At 35.3% G+C, this 25,581-nt stretch overlaps 1 protein-coding gene across 1 annotated transcript in view; it reads right to left on the bottom strand.

Moving 5' to 3' along the window:
• LOC115210289 overlaps nt 1-25,581 on the bottom strand; it is a 148,474-nt gene that overhangs the window by 20,342 nt on the left and 102,551 nt on the right. The window contains exons 3-4 of the mRNA XM_036502128.1: nt 7,230-7,658; nt 462-4,827 (exon numbers count right to left, since the gene is read on the bottom strand). Coding sequence (XP_036358021.1) covers nt 462-4,827; nt 7,230-7,658 — 4,795 coding nt within the window. The remainder of the gene's footprint in view (nt 1-461; nt 4,828-7,229; nt 7,659-25,581) is intronic.

The raw sequence follows: 25,581 nt of genomic DNA, 5'->3' as shown, positions 1-25,581 counted from the left end.
GACTAGGAAAATCTTTTGGATCAGAGAAATGAAAGAGTGATTTCTATTAGTTCAAGTATAACAATTTGGAAATTAATGTATTGTAGTGTCTTTGAAAGAGGATACAGTCATGCATTTTTATCACATATTCAAACAAATGAAATTATCTCTTTCATATACATCAACCAAGCCTCCACTAAATGTTTTTAGCATTCAAATATGTTTGTAGTATAATTTTTAGATCAAACTATTAATATATCCAGCTATAAATCGGAAAGGAAATATCTATCATATTTTATAATTTCAAGTCTAAATAGCTCATTAAATAGGATGTTTTAAAAACATTTTTGCATCATTCTGAAAAGTAAAATTATATTTACTAACTGAAAAGGAATTTTCATCTACAGTTCAACAGTCCATTACTTTATAGTGAAATTACATTAAATTAAAAGACAATAAAATATTCCTGCAAACATATTTACCTTTCTCTGTCAATAGATGTATCAACTGTCTCATTAGTGTCCATTCTTTCAAAGCTTGTACGGGCACTTTCTTCAGAATCCGAAAATTGGCCATCAGCATCATCAGTTTCTTCTTCATCATCTATATCATCATCATCTTCTTCATCATCTTCATTCTCATCATCCAAGCTCTTAGTCTCTTTGGCTATAGCACTCTGAGCAGCTAAAGCTTCTGAGTCAATTTGTGATTCATCAACAATAATAGGCACAGGATCAATACCGAGTTCCAAACATTTCTTTTGGTGAGCTTTTGATTTCATATGCTTAGTCAAATTACCTTTAGTCTTGAAAGAAAAACGACAATGTCTACAGTGGTATGGCCGCAAATCTGTATGGGTGCGGATGTGCTTTTTCAACATGCTTGGTTTTTTACAACGAATGCCACATTCCTCACACACATATTTCCCTCGTCCCCTTCCACGAATATATGTATACTCTTCAGTAGAACGAAAGCCACCTTGAAATATTCGAACTCTTTTGGGTTCTTTGGTTGTAACAGTTTCTTTTGAACTGGAATTAGTTAGTACAGAGTCAACCTTATTTTCAGATTGTGGCAATAAACCAATATCTTTTTTATCAGATATCATAATGTCTGTTGGTAGTTTGACAACTTCTGTGGCCACAGTTGTATCAATGGTTAACACTCCATTGGAAAGTTTCTCAACAACAGAAGAACTCAATGGCAGAAGTTTTCGTTTGGAATACAAATTCCATTCAGAACTCTCAGTCACGTTTGTTTCAGATTTATTCTTGGCCACAGAATATATAGGATCACTTGTATTCTTAGAATTGTATAGAAATAAGGACATCTGAGGTGTAAGATTGCTTGGATGTGGTGTATGTTTTGAAACCCTCCAGTTAGAATACATCGAAATTTTTTGATTTTCACCTTGTGGAACATACATGGGTTGCAAACGCTGAACACAACAAAATGTAGTTTGTGTTAAACTCCGCAAGGAAGTAATAATTTGTTGCTTTGAGGTATTACATCCAGTTGTTGATGCAGTTGAGACTTCTTTAAGTGATGTTAGAGTAGAGTCTCCTGAAAGAAGAGAGGCTTGGCAAGCAGATACAGGAACTACAATAGCAGTGACATCTGGTTGTGTGTTTGTCTCACTAACTATGTCAGTGCTATTACTAACACTTGTAGACAATTCTTTTGAAGTATTTAACAATGGGAATTCTTCTGTCAGATTTGTTGCTTCTATTTTATTGTCTTTAGGAAATTTTGAAACAACTAGACTTGTTACCAATGGTAACTGTAGAATTTGTTTGCTTGATGTTGAAGTGGCTGGAATAGCTGGCAAAGATAACTGAATATCACAGTGTGTTGATAAAGCAACTTTGTTCAATTTGCTCCACCCTGAAGTGACAGGTACATGGGCACTTTGAATAGAATCAGAAAATTTCATTGGGATAACAATTGGTTGTGCAACAACGACAGGTACTGTAACTGGACCTGAACACATTGGATTATTTAAAGAGTTTGTCACTTGAGGAACAGAATATTTATACTCCAGTGTTTCGGGTAGACTGCCAAGGCGTTTTTCAGATAAAGATTTTGAAGAAGCAGCATTTAGCCCCATTTGTGACATTAATGGTTCTGATCCAGCTCGAGTTACTCCAGGTCTTGAAATTGGATCAGATTGAAGAAACTCATTTGGAACTTTACGTTTCTTTAATGGTGAGTTTCTTTCATTCCGTTCATTATCAATAGGCTGCTTTAACATTTCAAAAGATGAAGCTCGTACAGGTCCAAGGCTACTAGAACTTTCTGTGCTGGGAGATGTACTTATAGTAGACTGTGCAGAGAATGAATCAGAATCTTTTTCTTGTGAGAGCATTCTCTCTGTACTCATAGATCTCTTTATAAGTTTATTTTTCAATATTACCTTCCAAGGAGGCAAATCACAAGATGGCTCTGTGTAGGGTTGCTGCAGGGAAGGTTGCTTCAGAGTTGCCAGTAAAATAGAATTTTGTGATGAACTTGAAGATGTAGCTAAAGTAGTAGAAGATAGACCTTGCACTGATACTGTTGCATTCATCATCTTTGGTTTGTTTTTTGAGCCCTTAGGCCTTCCTTTCTTTTTTGGTGCCACCAGGTCATAATTTTCAGTATTAAATACAACAGCATTTGAATCATGTTTATCATCTTTTAAACGTTCTCCTTTCTCAAAATCAACATCAACTGAACTTTCACGATCACTTGAAAAACTGTGAGATAGGTACCCAGGTGGTACATCCTTCTCGAAAGAGCTGCATTTCACTAGAGCAGGTCGGTCTGGTCTTCTTTCCGTTATAGTAATAGGGGAAGTATGAGAATCCATACTTGTAGAAGATGAACTACTTTTTGACTGTCGAAATTTTTGTAGTTGTGAAGCCTTGCTGTAAACAGAAGACACATTTGACACAGAATAAGTGCCAATATCTTCACGCTGGAAGGAAATGAGTGTTGACTCATTTCTCATAGTTGTTATCTCATCAACACTACTTGATTTTTCCTTAATGACTCTACTTGGGGGAGTTGGAGAAGTCAGAGAAGATGTCTTACCTTTCAAAAGAAGGCCTTTAATAACACTATTTTCAGGATTTTTTACAAAAGATGAAGAATTTACAACTGTAGTAACAACAGATGTAGGTGAAAATTGCATGTTTGGCTTACCAATGATAGACTGTGATGGTGTTGCAATAGTTACAACATTGGAACCAGTTTTAGGCAACTTAATTTCAATTTTAATTTCTTGGCTTCCTTGGAGCCCAGAACAAATGTTGGTGGAAGAAAGTTTTTCATTTAAGTTTTCTGTCTTAGATGAAGATGAAAGTAATTCTGGGAGTTTTGGATTTGAGATTTCCTTCTTTTCAGAAATAAGAGGAGTAAAGTAAGGTTGTGGACTGAGGCATAAATCTTTGTTTATATCATTGTCATCAGGTATTGGAGCCAAGGGTATTGATAAAATACTTGGTATTGATACTTTAGTCATTGACACTGACTGAGGCAGCTCTTCCAATTTTGAACCTGAAGTGTTTGGTTGGTCACTGTGTTGACGGAATATCCTTTTCTGACGTGGTGGTTCAGACATTGGAGTATTTACAATAGTATCATTTTTAGATATGATTTGCAAAATATGCTCCTCAAGTCTTTTTTTATCAGTAGGTGTTGATCCTGTGATGCTGAGAGAACTTATTGTTTTTGTCTCTTCACTGCTTTTGTTGATGGGATGTATAGATTTATCTTGCGACTTGCTGTGTGAAGGCTGTAAAGATAATGATAATGGCACATGGTCTTTGGAACTCACAGTTTGCTTGTCATGAAAGTTGAAAGATTTTACTGACTCCTTAGCATGAGAACTTTGTAAACTTCCAGAAACTACATTATCTGCAACTGGTACCAAAATGTCATCTTTAGATTCTTCATTTAAATTGATTTCTGGTAATTTAGATATCTGAGGAACATCATAGAAGCATTTATCTGGCAAATAAACAGGTGTGTGTCCAGTCATACTTGAAACTGATAGTTTAGATTTACCATCTAAGTTACCAGAATGATGAAGTGGACTATCAGTATGTAATTCCAAAGATGAACCTTTGCTTATTTCTCCATGGATATTTACAGATGCCACGGTATTTGTGGTGTTGCTGCTTCCACTACTAGTCATCTTGGTAACATTAACAGATTGATGCTGATCTCCCAAAAAACAATTTTCTGTTAAAGATGTTGACTTTTTCTCTTGAAATTCCTCAATACGTATTTTGGCATCAGATTCAGAATAACCTCTTTTTAATCGTAAAGGATCTAATTCTAACAAACATTGTTCTTTCCTGAAATGTTTCATTTGCTTCTCTTCATTTTCTCCATCTGTATCACTTGTTTCTGTTTGTGTTTCTTCACTCTCATTGGCATCTTCATTGTCACCCTCACCTTCAGTACTTGTCATTTCAGATGATGTACTTGTGGGGATTTGGCCGAGACCAGCTTTCACAGCATGGGCTCGTGATTTATTATGCTTGTACAAGTTACTTTTAGTTTTGAAGAATACACCACAAGCCACACAAGGGTATGGCCTTTCTCCAGTATGTGATCGGATGTGTTTCTCAAGCACACTTGGCTTAGCACATCCAAGACCACAAAAATGACAAATGTGGCGGCCTGGTTTTGTGGGGAGTTTACGTTTACGACCAACTATATTATCTCCAGAAATTTGCTGCCTAAACTTTTCCCCACTCTGGGGTTGTTGTGACTTAAAAGTTCGAGATTTGAAGTTGCTGTAACTCACCGGATTTGATTCATACTGATCACATTGTTGTTTTGTGTACACAGGTTTGAAACCTAAAGTGTAATAATAGTATTTTTTTAAAATCTCAAAAAGAAAAATTAAGAAAGAAAGCAATAATCATATATATCCAATTAGTAAATGATTATCCTCTTCCTCATACTTCATACATACACACGTTACAAAACTGCTATAAAAATTAGAAAATACAAGACAATGAATTATTGGTAGGACCTAGATTGTATAATTTACAAGTTATTTGGTAGCTTGCAGTTATAAGTTCAAATTTCATTAGGCTTAATTAGTAACCAAAAATAAATCAAATTTGCCTGGTATATTAGATATAGTTTCTTTGCCACTCACTCTTGTTCCATAATTTTTATAATCAGAACTGACCAAAACTATCTGATAGTAATGTCATGAACCATTGCCATTATCCTACATATATCACCCAGAAACTTAATTACACCTAACCTACAAGTTTGGGAATTCTTGGTATTACTCCTTTTAATCTTGTTAAGAAATTTTAAAAAATAATCACTCCAAAGATTACCAAAGCTCTATGGGTATTAGGATCAATTCTATAGCCAATTTAAAAGTGCTTCATAATGATTTTTAATATTATAAAGGGATATTATTTATTATTACTAGCAGTATAGCCTGGCGCTGCTCAGGTTTGTTTTCTTTTTGACCCTTTAGAATTGGAATTTTCGAAAAGTAAAAATTTTGCATTATGTAGTTTGTTATTCTCTTTTAAGTGAACATTTTTCTGGTTGAAATACACTGAAAAATGGTGACACAGCAGTAAAAAAAAATCGTAAAAAATAGGGATTTTCATAGAAAAAAAGCACCTTTTTGATGTAAATAATTTTTGGTCTTAACATGGTCTGATTTGAATTTTTTCTTGTATGGAATGAAGAGCAAGCCTTCTATCATACTCTCAATTTTGGTCAACTTGCACCGCAAGGTCTCGGAGGAGATAGTGTTAGTTGAAGGCTACCAAACCTGCCACACACACACAGGCAACTTCAGCTTTATATATATATATATATATATTATATATATATATATATATATATATATATAATATATATATATTTACCAATTTTGCATATCATTGCACAATTTTGTGATAGTTCTTCAACCACTGCAATAACACATTATTTTAAAATGTTGCTAAAGACACTGAGCATTGCATCTAAGCAAAATACATAGCTGTGCACAATCCTCTTTTCATTTGTTGAATCAGAGAGAATGGGAGTTCCCATGGCTTTTATAGACCCTCTAAGACTGATGAGTTTTGATGTTGTTAATGTTCAGTTTAAAGTGTTGCAGGTCAAAACCTGCAGGAAAGACATGAGTAGGGAAAGAATTTCAGAAGGACAATATTTTGGAAAGGAAGGACCAGGCAAGATGAGATTCAATGCAACAAAAGTGAAAAGAGGTGGAGATACAAGTGGATCAGGGATGCCTGAGTGGTGGAGTTACAAGGTCAACCAGCTCTGAACACCACAATATCTGTGAACATAGCAGCAACACCATTCCAAATGTAGGCCTCACCTGAGCCTTGTGGAGTGTCAGCAACTGTTGGGAACTGAAATATTTTCAGGCCTTGGGGAGAAAGGGCCAGGCTTTGAGATGCAATCTTAGTTAAGGATATGCTTTTGCAAAGATATATCCTAGGTAATAGTAAGATCCAGTACTTGGAGTGAATGCGAAGATTCTAGCTGAATATTACTCAGGTTTAGGGGGGGGGGTGATGCACTTGTATTATTTTTGTATGTGTACTGCTTAAAATTTTTTCTGTTAGAAGAGAAAAAGTTGGCATGAACACACAGGAGGATGCTCACCATTCAGAGAATTGATGCAAGTTTGGCATGTAGTGTCTGGGTTGCATATAGATGATGTATGTTCAGGGTAAGTTAGGGAGGAATGAAGGGTCATACCATCTGCATAAAAATAAGTACTGTTGGATGTGGAAGCAAGTAGACCATTGGTGTAAAGCTGAAGAGACTGGAGGGCAAAACCAAATTTTGGGGAACAAGAGAACTGATTGACAGTTGGACAGAAAGAACTGTTTCAACACATGTTGCGATGGTGCAATCTGATCAAAAGCTACCACTTCAAGGTAACAAAAGCGTGGAGCTGGTGGGTAGAAAATTTTGATTGGTGCATTTAAGACACAATCAAAGGCTTTACTGATGTCAAAGTTAAAATCACATTACTTTTAATTTGCACTCCTCCTTCATGGCTGAGTGATTAGTATTTGGAAGGACATCAAGATTTGAAAACATTTATGATCAAGATTACATTTGCATTTCATCCTTGTAAGGTAAATTCAACAAATACCAATAATATACAACTATAAAGTCAACTAATTCACCTATTTTTACTTACACAAAAAGAATTTTGTACATAAAATGAAATCAATAACATAAGTGCATAAAGTTCACAGTACCTTGTGATTCAATGGTATCAGGTTTTAACTGATACTTTTCTATTCCTCTCTCAGAAACAGGTATCTTGATAATATCAGATAAAATTACATTATCTTGCAGCACATTTGACTGGCCTGAAGATACAGGACGCAAAACAAGCTGAGTGATAGCAGTTGTGCCATCACCAGCCATTGACATTTTTTGACTAGTTGGCACCTGACGTGACATGTTCTGTAACTCTGAATCAGTCACTTGAAGAAGATACTTTAGAGGCAAGTTGTATGAGTCCACTGGTCTGTCAGTAGATGAAGATAACATGGATGTAAGAAATGGACTCTCCTCAGCATCTTTAATAGGTTGAGTGATTGGTCCTGGAGATGAGGTATCAATAGGAGGCATTGATTTGCTCCCTTTAAACTGAGCTCTTCTGATATCAGATTTAGGTGCAACTAGAAAAAAAGAGTAAGTCAAACTAATGAATAAAAATAGTAAAATACAAATTTAATAGATAAAAACACACAGAAGTTTCAAGTTTAAACTTTGTTATCATTTAGCTTGTGAATCCTGATTCCAATCTGATTATATGAATGAAAAACAGAATTGAAGAATTAGATAAGAAAATATATAGTTGGCTGTTACACAAATGATTTCTTAAGACAAAAGTGAATTGAAATTGATGTAAGTTATAGCATCATAAATATATACTCCTAAGTTTCATCCAACATAGATGTTATCAACTTGAATAATTCAAGATAATTAGTTATCTTAAAAGTTATGGAAAAGACTAGATACATCTTTTATTCTCAAACACATTTTATATACATATATATCTGTACAGGTACATATAAATAAAATTATACTCTCTTTCTCTAACTCATGGACTGACAAAGAGATAGATAGATATATAGATAGATAGATAGATAGATAGTGAGAGAGAGAGAGAGAGAGAGAGAGAGAGAGAGAGAGAGAGAGAGAGAGAGAGAGAGAGTAAAGGTAATACACACACATACACACATGAAAAAGAGAGCAGTGTACCTGAAAACACAGTAAAAATACAAATTCCTGAGCTTATTTTCTATTAGATTTATAGATCAGTTTAGAATCAGTCTCGAAGAAAGAGCAATTGTATTTAGGCTTTCAATCCAGTATTTTCAAGAGGTGTGTTCTTGTATTTTTTAACTTTTAACATAATACATTTTGAATATGAAGTAAAAACAGTGGCAATTGAAAAGTGAAAAGAAATTAGAATAACAATCAACAACAAATAACTCAGTTTACCAGCCTACTTGTTGAAAAGCCAACACTTAGTATTCCATCATCATTCTTTGCAAATATACTTAACTCTTGCTGCATTAATCCATTTAGTTCTCATTACAGGTAGCAAAGACACTCTGAAAAACTGATGAGTACTTCATTAATTAAATAACCTGGACTGAAAAGTCAATGGATTATGGCAAAACTCAAAGAGTATTATGGGAACCTCTGGAATGTCACTGAGAAAATTATGATGCCTTATGGATTTTCCCCCTTATTTATGTTGGCAATAGCCTTGTGAATATATGTGACGACTCTTAGAAAGATCTTTGGACATTAAAGCAAGTTGTATTTTAAAATTTACATGCTACTTAGTTATAACAATAACAACAATGATAATGGGTTCTGAATAAGGCACAAGGCCAGTAATTTTGAGAGAGAAGGGTTAAGTCAAAACCATCAATTCTAATTACTTGACTGATACTTTATTTTTATTGATCTTCAAAGGATGAAAGGTAATATTGGCCTCAACGGAATTTGAACTCAGAATGCAAATAACCATGACAAATACCACAAAACCTTTTGTCCAATGCCCTAACAGTTCTGCCAATCTATATATTAGAGAGATTTCTAAAGATTGTATTCCATTGTCCTTCATCTCCTACTTATTTTTTCAAATGAGGACTTTACTGCCTGACTCCACACAAATGATGAGCATTACTTTTTGTTTGTGTGGGACAAATATTGTCACTGTTTGCAGAATGGTGTCAATAGGAAGAGACATGAATAGCACATTCATGTGTGTATGTGTGTGTATTACACACACACACACATACACTATGGAAGCTTGTTATGTGTGTGTGTATTACACATATACACACACAACAAGCTTCTATAGAGTTTCCATTCAAATTTCACTCACAAGGCATTAGTTAACTCAAGGTTATAGTAGAAGACACTTACCAAAGTTGCCTTGCAATGAGACTGAACCAGGCAACACATGGTTATCACAAAGTTATGCGTAAATTTTAAATATTTTAGTCTATTTAAAATCCCATAATGATTGTAAAGAGGTTTCATTACTATATACTTATAAAGTTAGTTACAAAACATGGACACTTATTTCATCTACATTATATTATCATGTTCAGTTCAATGTGTTTGGGTATCTTCAGCCTTTAACAAATTATGCAATTGTGATTAGTATATACTTATTTTTGCTGTGAGCAGGATTCAATCAATTATCATCTTTGAAGATCATGACCTTGTCCACTGTTACATTGAAACAAACATTCAATTAACACAGAAATTAAAATATTTAAACCCATATCAGTTGATGTCTACATTAGAACTGCAAATAACAATTTGGAGATGGTGTATTTGTAGGTTTTTTTAAAATTAATTTTGCGATGTGGTTTAATGTTAACTATTCCACTTTAGTGTGGATAGAAACCTCACAGGTTTTCATTCACACATTTTCTACTGCCACTAACCTCTGAGCCACTTTGTCAATAGTATTGTGATAGTATCCTTACAACTAATTTTGACTGGGTGAATTGTTTCTATCATACAATTCATGTACCCACAAGGGATAGACTCTGAAGGAAGGTAACAATAAACCATCACTGCAATTTCTCGAGTAAGCTTTGTGGATGCTCTACAAATGAGACTTAATGATATTCCTGTTTGTATGGGCAGTGGTGCATGTGTGTAATGTAGAAAGTTGCATCTCTCTATTTTAAAAGTAGTTTGCCATTTGAAAATAGAGATCAATAAAGTAAGTACCAGTCAGAAATAAGTACAGGAATTAATATGATTGACTAAAAACAAAGAAAACGATGCTCCAGAATGGCCACAGTTCAATGATTGAAAGCAGTAAAAAAGAATATTAACCTCTAAGCATTACACTTGATTTATGTCTTCAGAAATTTATGAGACTTATCAGTAAGCAGACATTTCAATTGGAGCATGCAAACATCTAAATATATTTGTTTTATTTAACAAAAATTACAATGGACTTTTCAAGTTTGGATCTACACATAACAAGCATCCACATTGTATCATCCAGTCCCATTTTCAAATCATGCAATCTACAGAATGAGAATGCTGATGTACAGAAATAACAATCCAATAAATGTAGACTAGCCAATGGACTTTATACTTCCAATGATATAAAGTAATAAAATATGTATTTTTCCATCTCATAAGATTTTTCAGTAATAATTTTCAATTAGTTTTGTTAATACCACTGTATCAGGGTTAGCAAATTACATTATTTGTTATAGCATCAGTACTGGCAGCTTTTGGACTTCCTCGGAGAAGTTTGGCGACATACTGGGGACAGGTAAATCTTTCTGATTGTAGTAGAAACAAAAAGATGCCTGATTTGATTATATATGAAAGCTAATGAAATATAAAGGAACAGAAGATCAACTGAATAAAAAATTTCTACACAAAAAATGCAACAGAATATACCAATTAGATAGAAACTTTCTATAAAAGAAAATGAGTGATAAATATTTAATAAGAGCAGACCAACTGGAAATTTCAACATAAAAAAATTAGCCTGGACAGAGGACAGATTGATCAAAAACAAGATGTATGTATTCACACACACACATATATATAGGAACAACAGTCAAAGAACAGACCAACTAGATACTATTACCATTAGATACATCTACTGTAAAGACTAATCATTAAATCAATTACTTTCCAGTGATTGAATTTATTATTATTATAATAACCAATTTGAAATAGAAAAAAAGTAACAGGCTTTCCTATCTAGGGTACAAATTGATATCAAATGTTCCAGTTTATGAAGAAATATATGTTGTAGGTCAGTAGTTCTTAACCAGGGTTGTTATGGTCCTTGGGGGTCCATATAAGATTTTCTTAAAATTTATGCTATAAATTGGTCATACTTCTACAATACACAGAATATTTTAATAATTATTTTCATACAATTCCTGATAATATTTAATTATGAAAAATATAACAGGATTTTTTTTAACATCAAATGGCTATGAGGAGTCATCTGAGTATAATAGGAATCAAAGGGGTCAAGAGATAAAAATGGTTGAGAAAAACTGCTGTAGGTGAATCCCAATTTACATATCTCCAACATCGTCATCATCATCATTTGCCTTCCTGGACAAGTTGACAGGAGCTGGCCAGGAAGAGTCTGCACCAGACTTCTGTGCCTGTTTTGGATGGTTTTTACAGTTGGATGTCCTTCCTAACACCAGCCACCAGCACATTAAAACAATTTTTATACAAATTTCATATTACATGGAAACAAACTGAACATCAAAACTTGGTATGGCTGTATGGTTAAGAATCTCACTTTGCAACTACATGGTTCCAAGTTCAATTTGAAAGTGTGACACCTTGGGAAAGTCTCTTTTACCATAGCTCAAGGTTGACCAACATCAATGAGCAGAATTCAGTCGAATGGAAACTATAAAGAAACCTCTCTCTCTATCTCTCAACCCCCTCTCTGTAGCAGCTAAGGTTATAAATACAAGCAAGAGAAAAAAAAGGTTAATAAACAAAATCCCTAGAGGTATTTTTCTATAACCCTTTCTCTTCCTTGCCACTCAGAAAATGCAGTGAGCCAATGATCAAGCTGGAAAATTGTAACCAACAAAGCTGTTACAAATTTATTTAATACATTTAGGATAATGAATGGAATGGTAAAAGCTTTGACTGCTACAAAATGAAGTATATATAAAACATAAATTACCATATAAACATGAAAAATGGAGGAAGAAGAGAAGGGGTGAAAGCAGCAGCAATATTGTTGCTGACCACAAAGATGATCAGAGAATTGGCTGGCTGAATATGACAAGGAAACATTACGTATCAATGAAACCCCCACACAAAATAATGGAATTTAATTACAAAGAATAATATTCCCAAATCTTCAGTTAAGACGAACTGCTGTTTTGTGTTTTTTTATCAACATACTTAAGAAAAATAACAGTTAAAAATTAATATTTCAATAGAAGGTACACAGCTAAAGAACTATAAAGTGGTAAAGTTATTAAAATAGTTGAAAAAGACCTCTATTCCCATTGTATCACAGATGCTATATTTTGTCTCTGATAACACATTTTACTCTCATTGTACAACACAGAAACAGTGCCCAAATTTTCCTGAAACTATTGTAAATACATGAGCAATAGTTATGAAATTGATAGGAGCAATGCATAAAGGCGGCCATCTTTCATTACAAGTCCTGTTACTGTCAAACCGAAGCACATGCATTAGCTTACATTTGAAGAAGATCGTTGCTTTCCGTAAAAGTTTTTTATTTTTTTATAAATGCAGGGTGGGGGGAAGGGTATCTTTTCAAGTCGGCGTAAAAGCGAAACAGAGAGAGCACGATTGGATCGGGGAAGTTCTTTTGAAGTTGGCGTTCTGTCTGTGTGTGTGTGAGTGAGTGCTTCAATTTTGTTCCTGCTGCTAACTTTTTCTTTCTCTCGGTTTATTTTTTTTAATGTTTATTGGCGATTTTATGATCAGATTCATACTCTCTCTCTCTGTCTCTTTCTATCTCTCTCACGCACATGTATACGTACAAAAAAAGGTATGCAATAGGTGTGTGTAGGTATGTGTTTGTGTGTGTGTGTGTCACTAAAGCCATTCACACACACATACATACATACATAACAACCTGCATGTGTGCGTGTGTCACTGAAACCATACATACATACATAACCTCTCTCTCCTTTTTTCTGTCAGTCACTCACACATTCACTCACTACAAAAAGTGAATACAAAAATTTCAGTTATCTCTCTCTCTCACACATACACACACAGTATCAGCATTACTCTCTCTATCTTTTCACACATACTAACAAAAGCACTTCACTTACACACCACACTTTCTGTCTTGCACACCCCATCAAACACACACATACACACTCTCTCTCATATACACACACACACACACACACACACACACACACACACACACACACACACACACACACACACACATGTACAACAATTCTTCCGATTCACGCCAACTTCAAAAGAACTTCCCTGATCCAATCGCACTCTGTTTTGCTTTTACGCCGACTTGAAAAGATGTCCTTCCTCCCTCCACATTTATAAAAAAATTAAAAACTTTTACGGAAAGCGACGATCTTCTTCTTCAAATGTAAACAAATGCATGTGCTCCAGTTTGACAGTAACAGGACTTGTAACGAAAGATGGCCCATAATGGCTACAGAGGGAAACAGTAGCTTCTGTGAATAATATCACAAATCTTTTTAGCTTTAAATGGTTGAGTCTGTAAACAGCAATAAATCATGGTCTGAGAACTGAAAGTAAATGAGGTAGCATTGCTGAATGTGGAATAATAAACAAAAAAATACATTTATGAATAACATTATAACACTATCTAAAGAGTAACACATCAAGTGCTGTTTACAAAAATAAAATAGAAAAGACCTTTGTGACTTCACTACTAAACATTCAACAATATATTGCACAATTATTTTATTAAAATCATAATATCAAATAGTTTATTTTATTTTGACCTTTCTCCTATCTATTACATCTTCAAATTTAAACTTTTATCAATTTAAAGTAGTAACAATAATTGTTGATATTTTGATATTAATGTACAAGTGAAAATAAAGCATTTAACTGTAAAAGACATTTGTTTCTATTTTAAAGTATTAAGTGTTCCCACCAGTAATTAAAACACAATAAACCTTGATCAAATATATGATTTGTGGCAACTTTTATCAAGATAATTTTCAAATTATTAACTTCATTTTTAGTGAGGAAACACTTTTTTAATATTTACATTTTCACTGCCTTTCAACTAGTTTGATTTCCAGTCATCATCAAATGTTTTAAGCCAAGATATGCACATAGTATTGGACTTGACTGAAACTAGAAATCTTTAACCCTTAACTTTCATCTACTAGGCCATATGGTTACATTTAACCAGAAGATTCTCCTACCTGTCACAGTCAAAGGCTCTGCTGTCATCAAGTGCAAGAACAATACTTTCACTGAAGCTCCTAAGAGTGACAGACTACTAGAAAGTGAAACAGAAGAGTAAATTTCTAGGTGATCTGGCTCCCCAGAAACCATACTAGTGGTTAATAAGGAGGGAAAGAGTTTCAAAGGGATCATCCTTATCGTCATCATCCTTATCTTAACATCCACTTTCCATGATAGCATGGGCTGAAAAGGAAAGGGAAAAGCTTCCACTACTAAGAGAAAAAATACTTAGGAGGGGAATGTGGAAGTGGGTAGCTTTAAGAAATTGAGCAAAAGACATCCTGACAGTTGGTCATGGGATGGGATGAGTGTGTGGATGCTTTGATAGGAGTGGGAAGTCAGAGTAAACAGGTGGAAGTAGAGGTTAGTGTAGTGAGTGATGAGAAAGGGTAGGAGTGCAGATGATGGGAAATATGAGTATGGAGAGGAGTTAGGTAGGAGTTTTAGGAGTGTATCAGGAAGGACAACAGAACAAAATGTTCAAGGTGTAGGAGCACTGGAGATGGAAACATATGGGACTATAGTACGTGAGTTATGTTAGCAGATATGGGAGGGCATTGAGAATGCAGATAAGAGAGGTGTTTAAAATGGAGTATAGCAGAGCGGGAGAGAGAGCAGTGGTTGAAGGCATAAAAAGAGGGTGAATGATTGAAATAATGTGGGTAGGGATGATGTGGAAGAGGGGAGACCATTAGGGAGGAAATGAAATGAAATATGTGCTAATTGTGCTCTCAGGTGAGTGCAGCAGCCAAGTAGTACCATAGGTGGGGGGAGGGAGGAAAATGGTTGGGATAGGGCCTTGCATGTACGTAACTGAGTGAGCTTAGGATGATGATTTTAGCATTTTGCTGAGCCTGGGAAGACCCACCTGTTACAGCAAAAATGATGTCCTAAAAGATTCAGAGGGTAAAAGAAGTAATTGCTTACAATTGTTTCTATTATATTTGAGATATTGCAAGTAAGAGTAATTGGTTGGTAGTTGGCAGAGTATTTTGTCGGAATATTATCACAATTACCATCTTCAGAATAACATATGCTTATTATGGACACAAGCATCTAACATAGCATCAGAACAGGAAAACAACCTTCCCTAAGAAAAAGACTTCTGCAAACCACTAATTTTGGACATATACCAATGAATACAATTTGACATGATGTTGACTAAGGAACAATGGCCTCTGCTATGCAAACAATCCAATATATTTGTTTTAAGTCAATCCTAATTGAACTAATCTACAATCAAAGATATTCCAGCTGAATTAACATTAATGTATATTCAATTACACTAATGTTAATCCATATGTGTGTGTGCATGTATGTATGTACACAAGGACTTTTTTAGTATAAGCTTTGTATGTTTCAATATTGTCCGTGCTAGAGTGAGGGTCTATGTTTGTGCGAGTTGTTACTTTTTAGACTCATATCGGCCATGACTGAGCAAACCCAGGATCAAAACTATTCTAGCTTTCATGAGCTTTCGGTCTTTTCATTTAATTATAGTGTTTCTCCCTTTTTTAAGACAGTACATCAAAATTTGAGGAAGATAAGCAGCTATTTTTAGTAGATCAAACAACCATGTTGAGAATCCCCCAATTCACCATAAAATAGTTGAAGTATACATGCTCTGCATGATATTTAAAGAAATGTACCACAGATTGCACATCCACAACGATAAAAATGCTTACTGAAATTTAAAATAATGCTTTTTTTTCAAAACTAATTCCATGTAATTCAAAATAGATAGATTCACTCTATGCTTCAGAACAAAATTGAATCACCAAGGTGAACTGGATTCATTGAAGCAAGATAACTAATTAAAATTTACATACATACACAGGAAATTACTTAGTTTCATAAAATACAACTGTAACAAGTGCATTCATCACTAAAAATTCTATAGGACACTTCAAAAGCATAATAATTCAGCACATGAAAACATAGTCAGCCTTGTATTAAAAAAAAAAAAAAAAGCTAAGGAGATGGAATATACTTAGCAGGTGGGATAGTGGAATATCAGAGCTCAAATTTAGCTATGATCATGTATATGATTATATTGTGAATGGTATCTTACTCCTGTTAATGGTTTAATCACTGGTGAGTAGTGCTTAATGTTGACTTCAGAATATTTATCTTCACTACAGTATATGTATTTTGGGGTCAAATGATCATAATGAGAAAAAATAAATGACCACTACTTTCTTTGGATTCCAGATCTTACCAAAATAACGTAAACATAATGGACAATATTGTTTTCATCTAGAAATGTTAAATACTTTCTTTCTCTCTGTCTTTTCAGACAAAGAGTTAGTCCCAAAGTATCTGATTCTTCTTCCTATAGCATATGAATATATCAAACTCATGAACTTCACTAAAAGCTTTAATGTCTGACAAATATCAGACTGATTCAATATATAGGTCTTCATTTGAATTGGATAACTTCTCTAGTGGTAATGCCATGAAAACACAACATATGAGGGTGGGCCAAAAAGTTCATAAGCTCAATGATGCTAGAGCTGTGAAATTTTGCATGCAATAATTTCAACTCTTCTTATTAATAACTGCATTGTTTATTTCCAGGTAAACTGACATCTGACTGTTCAAAGAAGACTTCAAAAGTAGCAAGTAGCGACTTCTCATGAAAATGAACATTGTGAGGTTATCAAATACCTACAGAAAAAGGATTTAGCCCCAAGGACATTCATGCTGACATGATTGTTACATTAGGGGATGACATTCCAACTTTATCAACAGTGCAAAAATGAGCAACTGAATTTAAGGAGAAGATGACCCAAGGAAAACATTGATCAAATTCACCACATGGTAATGGATGACAAGCGACTGACTATAAATCAAATAGCCATTGATAGCATATCCCATGAGAGTTGAAAATATTCTACACATTGAACTTAGCATGATGAAGGTTTCTGCTCAGTGGGTGCCATGTTTTCTGACATCTGATCAAAAGTGCATCAGGCTAATAACATCACAGAAAAATCTAACATAGTTTGAGGCAGATCCAGCTGGATTCCTTGAATGTTTCCTAACCCAAGACAAGTGTTCACTTCTTTACTTTAAGCCAGAGACAAAGAAACAATCCATACTGCTCCAAAGAAGGCCGAGGTTGTTTCATCTGCAGGGAAAGTAATGGACTTAATGTTTTGGGATGCAAAAGACATTGTGTTTATTACCATCAATAGAATGTACTATGCTAACTTGCCGAGACAGTTATGAAAGACTATCAAGATGAAACAGCTAGGAAAACTGACAAAATGGGTCTTGTTTCATCAGGACAATGCTCCAACACACAAATTCTTGGTTTCAATGGCTGCTGTATGTGACTATGGCTTTGAACTGGTTGATCACTCTCCCTATTTTCCTGATTTGGCCCCATCTGACTATCATCTCTTCCCCAACATAGAAAAACATTTGGCTGGAAAATAGTATCGCATCAATGATGACATTATATCTATTGTTGATGAGATTTTTGAGCAACAGAATGAAAGCTTCTTTACAAATGTGATCCAAGCACTGCAACACTGATGGAATAAGTGTGTGGACCACAAGGGGTGCTTGTTGAAAAATAAACCTCATTTGGTCACATTCCATGAGAGTATCTTGGTCAGCCTATGAGCTTTTCTTCTTCCTCTTGTAGTTTTGGAATGGTAAGCTTACCATATCATCCAGTTTAACACAATGTAATTCTTTTTTCTGTTTTTAGAGGAGTTTACTCTGCTCAAGCAGTTCCTTTCCTACTTACAGATTTCCTACAGACATTGACAGATGTTCAGACTAGGCATCAGCAGCAAAAAAGATGGAAAAAGCCTGCAAACATTATGACCAGAGTCCCTAGTTTTCTGATTAATAAAATAATTTAATGAATTTGATGTCATTTTATTGTGTTACCCTGAAATAAGATGTTAATATTTATAACTATTTACTTCAACTTTAAAATATAAAACAAATGGTGGAACTGAAAAAAGTGAAGATAAGAATTTCTGCAGACTTGAAGTAACAAAATAAAGCTTCATGAAATAACTCTGATTAATAACTGGTTTAAATTGGTTAATATATGAAACGATAAAAAATAATGACTTTTGCTTCTGAAATATTGACTACCTTCAGAATAAATTAAGAGAGGAATAAACTGAAAAGAACAAGCCAGATTTAAGCAGTTAGCCTATTTCTAAGACTTACATAGAAGTTAACTTCAACTCAGTTAAAAGTATAAAAACTGTACTGATTCAACAGGATATGCTTTCTTGCCAACAGTTTATTGTTATATGAAAAAATAATAATTGCTAGTTCTTTCAAACAACAATCTAGCTTCAGGTGATAAGAAAACTGAATCTTTTGTGCTTTGCATGCAACTCAGAGAATAATGTAAGATATATTAAACTGCATAAACAAGTTGGGGAGTATATACACAACAAGGGAAACAGGTTGCATAAGAAAATATTTGCCCTGGGCCCCAGGTTAACTACCTATCTGCTTTAACTGTATAACATAGACAAAATAATCTACTTTGTTGAAGGGAGTGCCATAAAAACAAGAAGTAAATTCCTAATTTAACAGATATAAAAGGAGCTATAAATATATGATTTAAAATACCAACAAGGTTAAATTCCACATCATGCAATAGGATTTGAATCAGGCTTCAAAAACATTATCTTAAAATGAATATTTTATATTTACTCTATGTCATTTGGAATAAGATAATCCAGGTGTTTGCTTTAGGAAGCACTAATATGGACAGCAGTTATCTGAAAATTGCAAAAGAACAATGTACCCTGGGAAATTGTTGTTTTAAATATAGAGAAAATCCACAAATTCCATTTCCATTGGAGAGTATGAATAATAAAAATTGAAGGTTGGAGTTTGTGATATTATGTCAACCATAAAATAAAAGTAATATTACAAACACCAACCTTCAATTTTTAATGTGTGTGTGTGCATTTTTTTTTTTGCTTGTCCCCCACTATTGCTTGACAACTGTTGCTGCTGTGCTTATGTCCCTGTAATTTAGCAGTTCAGCAAAACAGATCTATAGAATAAGTACTAGGCTTATATATATATATACTTATACATAGCACACACATATATATCCTATCCTATAACTTATAAATCTCTTGACAATCATTTAGCTATCTTTGCTGATGTATAAGGAAGGTGTGAGGTGCAGGCTGAGTTGCATTAAACTTGAATGAGAAGGGTAAGGTTAAATGAAAGAATCTAAATTTGGAAATTTTCAAACAATGGTGGGGAAATTGATGAACGATTAAAATATATAATGATGGATGCTGCATACATAACGTATGTAAACACATGTAATTCACATACACACAAATAACTTTTAAAACACTGAAGAAAGGAAAGGAAGATGGGTGTGAGGAATACATAGCTTTAACCCTCTGGTGGTGTGATAGGGTATCTCATGCCCCAGGTGATGTTTGTGTATGTATGTCTTACATCTGGCAGCAGTGATAGTGCTATCCATCCATGTAATTTCTTGGCACACTCCACTGAGTTAATGCACAACCCCACTTGGTTATTTGCTGAGTAATGAGAAGTGTACACATGTTACTTGTGTCTGGGGTTGTGCATACCCCACCACACCATTCACTGAACTATTTACTGACAAGTACATTTTTGTTTCCTTTTCTTTATTATTGTTTATTTTATTTATTTATTTTTATATCTGAAAGGCTGATTATTTCTCACATAAAATTATTACATGGAATAATGCGAGCCTGAAAAGTAATATTCTTAAGATTATAAACCTGGAAAAGTACAGGACAAGTTATTATACCTGTAAAAGTATAGGAAAAACTATTACTTCAAGTAAAGTAAAGAATAAGAAATGTTTTACTTAAAATATTACAGCAAAGATTGCCAGTTCTTCTAATTTATCACTCTTTACAGTTCTCATCTTTTAAATTTATTGTATAAAACTGATCTGCTAATTTGTAGGGTTGTCTAATTAGTCACTTTTTTCTGCATTTAAGGTAGTAAATTAGCCAAATTCTACTTAAATAATTATAGTGTTATTTGTAAACTATAATAAAATAATTTTTAATATTCAAATTTTAATTTTAGCTGCAATATTTTAAGTAAAAAATTTTCTATTCTTTACTTTACTTGAAGTAATAGTTTATCCTATACTTTTACAGGTGTAATAACTTGTCCTGTACTTTTCCAGGTTTATAATCTTAAGAATATTACTTTTCATACTTGCATTTTTTCCATGTAATTCATGATTTTTCCAGGCATTGCTGTTACAAAGTAATTAATAATTTAAGATTTTACCTTATAAAATACTGAAAGATAATATTTCAATTTTTCCATGTAAGTGATGATAATATTTCAATTTTTTTTTCATGTTTAATTTAAATATATGTTGTGATTGAATTATTTGATATTACCCATCCACACCAAATTAATGGCAGGGATTTTTACTATGTTGTTGATTGCACCATGGCTCACCAAAAGTTACAAACAACAAGACCCCAAAACCATCAGTTACCAGGCTCACCTTAAGTAAAACTAATTTTGCAATAAAAAATAGCTATTATTGTACCTTCAATTTTATGTAAATATTTGGTTTTCCATAAATTAAAACCATTTTATAAACCAAAAAATCATTTTCAATTTCCAGGGCATGTGCTTTAGGAAGGGGGGATACTTTGGCTGCTATTTTTAGTGTGTCAAGTGACCAGGTCGAGGCTCTTTCATTGGTTCGATTGCATGATAAGATTTTTTATACATATATGCAATATGTATATATATCAACGGCAGTAGTTAGAGACTAAGTCAAAAGCTGAGAGTTTCATGTATTGGCACTTATCAAACATGAATTTGTCCATTGTCACTCTGTAACTTCTGACGAAATAACTTCTGAAATACAAAATTTTGTCCAAAATGTTAACAGTAAACCCTGTTCAACGTGACACATTGTATCAGTATCGGAAGTTTGAAAGTATTTAGGTAAAAAAAAATTAATTAAATAATCTGTACGTCTACTTGAATAGATCCGAAATGGACAAAAGGCAAAGTTGACCTTGATGGAATTTGAACTCAGAACGTAAAGACAGATGAAATACCGCTTCTAAAATACGAAATTTTTTTCAAAAACGTTAAGAGTAAACCCTGTTGTATGTGGCACATTCTACCAGTATTGGAAGTTTGAAAGTGTTTAGTTAAAAAAAAAAAAAACAATGAAATAATATGTATGTCAAAGTTGACCGTGGCGAAATTTGAACTCAAAAACATAAAGACAAAGTACAGTTAAGTATATCACCTGGTTTGCTAACGTTTCTTCCAGCTCACCGCCTTAGAAAGTAAACATTGATTTTAGAAATATATTCTTTATTCCTATAGCTGAAGCATAACAGCTATTTGTGACAAAGGACACAAAATAGCTGTTATGTGGTAGTAGGGCATGCAAGAAATAGCAGCCAAATCTTTCCTTTTCTGAAGAAAGGAGCCACTTATATGTGATTTTGAAGCCACATTTGTTGAAAGCATGTGAAATAACCTGGAAAAGAAAAGAAACCTATGAAACAAAACACCTTTGGTTAGAAACTCAGAGTTTCCCAGGAAACTCTGAGGTCCCCACTACCCTTTCCCCCTTTCTTTTCCAGAAGAACATGGTTTGTGATAAGTTTGGAGGTGAGATGCATTGAATGCACTCGAAAAAACCTGTGCAAAAAATTATTTCACACCGAAGTATGAAAGGGTCCTTTACAATATATTTACCCAAGATCAGGACAGGCATGCGAATAGGATTGATGAGACTGATAAAGCAAGGGCTGAATGTCTGGTGGAACAGAGGAAAAGAAACAAAAGCAGGAGAGATCAGGAATCAGATGTTCAGAGAGCTGAGTGTCTGGCAAAACAGAGGGAAAGAGACAAAAGCAGAATCATGAATCGGATGCTCATGTGAATATAACAAGTTTCGCATAAATTGGACCATGGGTTACTGAGATATGTAGTTTTTTCAGGTACCTTGAACTATTGATGACCCAATGGTCATAGGTAGTCTAGCATATATATATATATATATATACATATTTATATATATATATATATACATATTTATATATATATATATATATATATATATATATATATATATAATATATATATATATATATATATGTATATCATCATCATCATCATCATCGTCGTTTAGCGTCCGTTTTCCATGCTAGCATGGGTTGGACGGTTCTACTGGGGTCTGTGAAGCCAGAAGGCTTCATCAGGCCCAGTCAAATCTGGCAGTGTTTCTACGGCTGGATGCCCTTCCTAACGCCAACCACTCCGTGAGTGTAGTGGGTGCTTTTTACGTGCCACCCGCACAGGTGCCAGACAGAGCTGGCAAACGGCCACGAACGGATGGTGCTTTTTATGTGCCACCGGCACAAGGGCCAGGCGAGGCTGGCAACGGACACGAAACAGGGCGGTGCTGGCAACGGTCGCAAAACGGAAGGTTCTCTTGCATGCCACCGGCACTGGTAACACATCTGCAATTTCCATTGATCGATTTCCATTCTGATCCTCACTTGCCTCAACGGGTCTTCACAAGTAGAGTTTCGACATGCCACCGGCACTGGTAACACATCTGCAATTTCCATTGATCGATTTCGATTCTGATCCTCACTTGCCTCAACAGGTCTTCACAAGTAGAGTTTTGTGTCCCAAGAAGGGAAGGTATGCATACGTAGGCTGGCTCCATCCCAAGTAGAAGGCCACGGGTTATGGACTCACTTGTCCTGCCGGGTCTTCTCGCGCACAACACACTTCCAGAGGACTCAGTCTCTAGTCATTTCCTCAGTGAGACCTAAAGTTCGAAGGTCGTGCTTCACCACTTCGTCCCAGGTTTTCCTGGGTCTGCCTCTTCCACAGGTTCCCTCAACCGCTAGGGTGTGGCACTTTTTCACACAACTATCTTCATCCATTCTCGCCACATGACCATACCAGCGCAAACGTCTCTCTTACACACCACAACTGATGCTTCTTAGGTCCAGCTTTTCTATCAAGGTACTTACACTCTGTCGATTATGAACACTGACATTACACATCCATCGGAGGATACTGGATTCATTTCTTGCGAGCTTACGCATATCCTCAGCAGTCACAGCCCATGTTTCACTGCCATGTAGCATGGCTGTTCGTACACATGCATCATACAGTCTGCCTTTCACTCTGTGCGAGAGGCCTTTTGTCACCAGCAGAGGTAAGAGTTCTCTGAACTTTGCCCAAGCTATTCTTACTCTAGCAGTTACACTTTCAGCACACCCGCCCCTGCTGCTGACTTGGTCACCTAGGTAACGGAAACTATCAACTATTTCTAGTTTTTCTCCCTGGAAAGTGACGGAAGTTGGTCTCAGAGCATTTTCAGTGTTTATTGTTCCTGAGCATCTGCCACATACAAAAACCATCTTCCTAGTTAGCCTTCCTTTGACATTGCTGCACCTCTTATGTGTCCATAGCTTACACTTGGTGCATCTTATAGAGTTTCTACCTACACCTTTTCTACAGATCGAGCAGGGCCATCTACCTGAAGGCGTTTGTGATTTGTCTACCTTCCTACTGATTACGACTTTGGTTTTAGCTAGATTGACTCTGAGGCCCTTCGATTCTAATCCTTGTTTCCACACCTGAAACTTCTCCTCCAGTTCTGATAGCGACTCAGCAATTAGAGCAAGGTCATCAGCATAGAGGAGCTCCCAAGGGCATCCTGTCTTGAATTCCTCCGTTATTGCCTGGAGGACTATGATAAATAGGAGGGGGCTGAGTACTGAGCCTTGGTGGACCCCTACCTCTACCCGGAATTCTTCACTGTACTCATTTCCAACCCTCACCCTACTAGCAGCGTCCCTATACATGGCCCGCACAGCTCTCACTAACCATTCATCTATCCCTAGTTTCCTCATTGCCCACCAGATAAGGGATCGGGGGACCCTGTCGAAGGCTTTCTCCATGTCAACAAAAGCCAGGTACAGGGGCTTATCTTTGGCTAGGTATTTCTCCTGCAGCTGCCTTACCAGGAATATAGCATCAGTAGTACTTTTCCCTGGCACAAACCCAAACTGCATCTCATCTAAACTAACTCTCTCTCTAATTAGTTGGGCTATGACCCTCTCCGTAACCTTCATCATCTGATCCAACAGCTTGATACCTCTGTAGTTATTTGTATCTAGGGCGTCACCTTTACCTTTGTAGCAGTTGACTATTATGCTGCTACACCAGTCATTGGGTATGACTCCTTTGTGTATCACCTGATTAACTATATGGGTGACTAGGCTATAGCCGACACTACCAGACATTTTGAGCATCTCTGCAGTGATTCCTGATGGGCCAGGGGCTTTTCCTGTCTTCATGCTTCTAATTGCCTTAGCTACCACGGAACTATCAACTCGGATAGCTGGTCCCTCTGTTGGGTCAACATTCGGCAGACTCTCTTTATCCCATTCATTTTCTTTATTCAGAAAACTTTCATAGTGGCATCTCCAAACCTCTCTCTTTGCATCCTCATTTAGCGCAAGTGAACCATCTTCCATGCGAACACACTTCTCTCCTACCACATCACGATTCTCTCTCACACACTGTCTTGCAACGCGAAACACCTCCAGTCTTTGGTCCTCACGGCGCAGAACATTGGCAAATTTTTTCTTATCTGCTTCCCCTCTAGCTAAATAAACCTGTCTCTTAGCTTCTCTTTTGGCAGTCTGATACAATTCCCTGCTACCCCCATTTTTCCAGACCTTCCAAGCCTGTCTCTTTTCTCTAATAGCCCTGTCTACAATATTGTTCCACCACCACGTTATTCTAGGTCCAGAGGGGACTTTGCACCAGCCACAGATCTGGTCAGTGGCTCTCAGCAGGTTGTCCCTTAGAAACGTCCAGCTGTCTTCTACCCCCTGTGATGCTCTATCCCCTTCTACTTTGTCAGAGGCTTCAAGTAATATGTCTCTAAATCTCTGTCCATATAATTATTATTTGAGGGAATAAAATCCAAACTTACAAGGAAAAAGAATTCAATTTAGAAATACTAAATCAAATTCCACACAATATAATATATATATAAAATATTAG

Source organism: Octopus sinensis, linkage group LG4 (assembly GCF_006345805.1).
Source record: "Octopus sinensis linkage group LG4, ASM634580v1, whole genome shotgun sequence".
Taxonomy (NCBI): Eukaryota; Metazoa; Mollusca; class Cephalopoda; order Octopoda; family Octopodidae; genus Octopus; species Octopus sinensis.
This window is presented reverse-complemented; position numbering and strand designations above follow the sequence as displayed.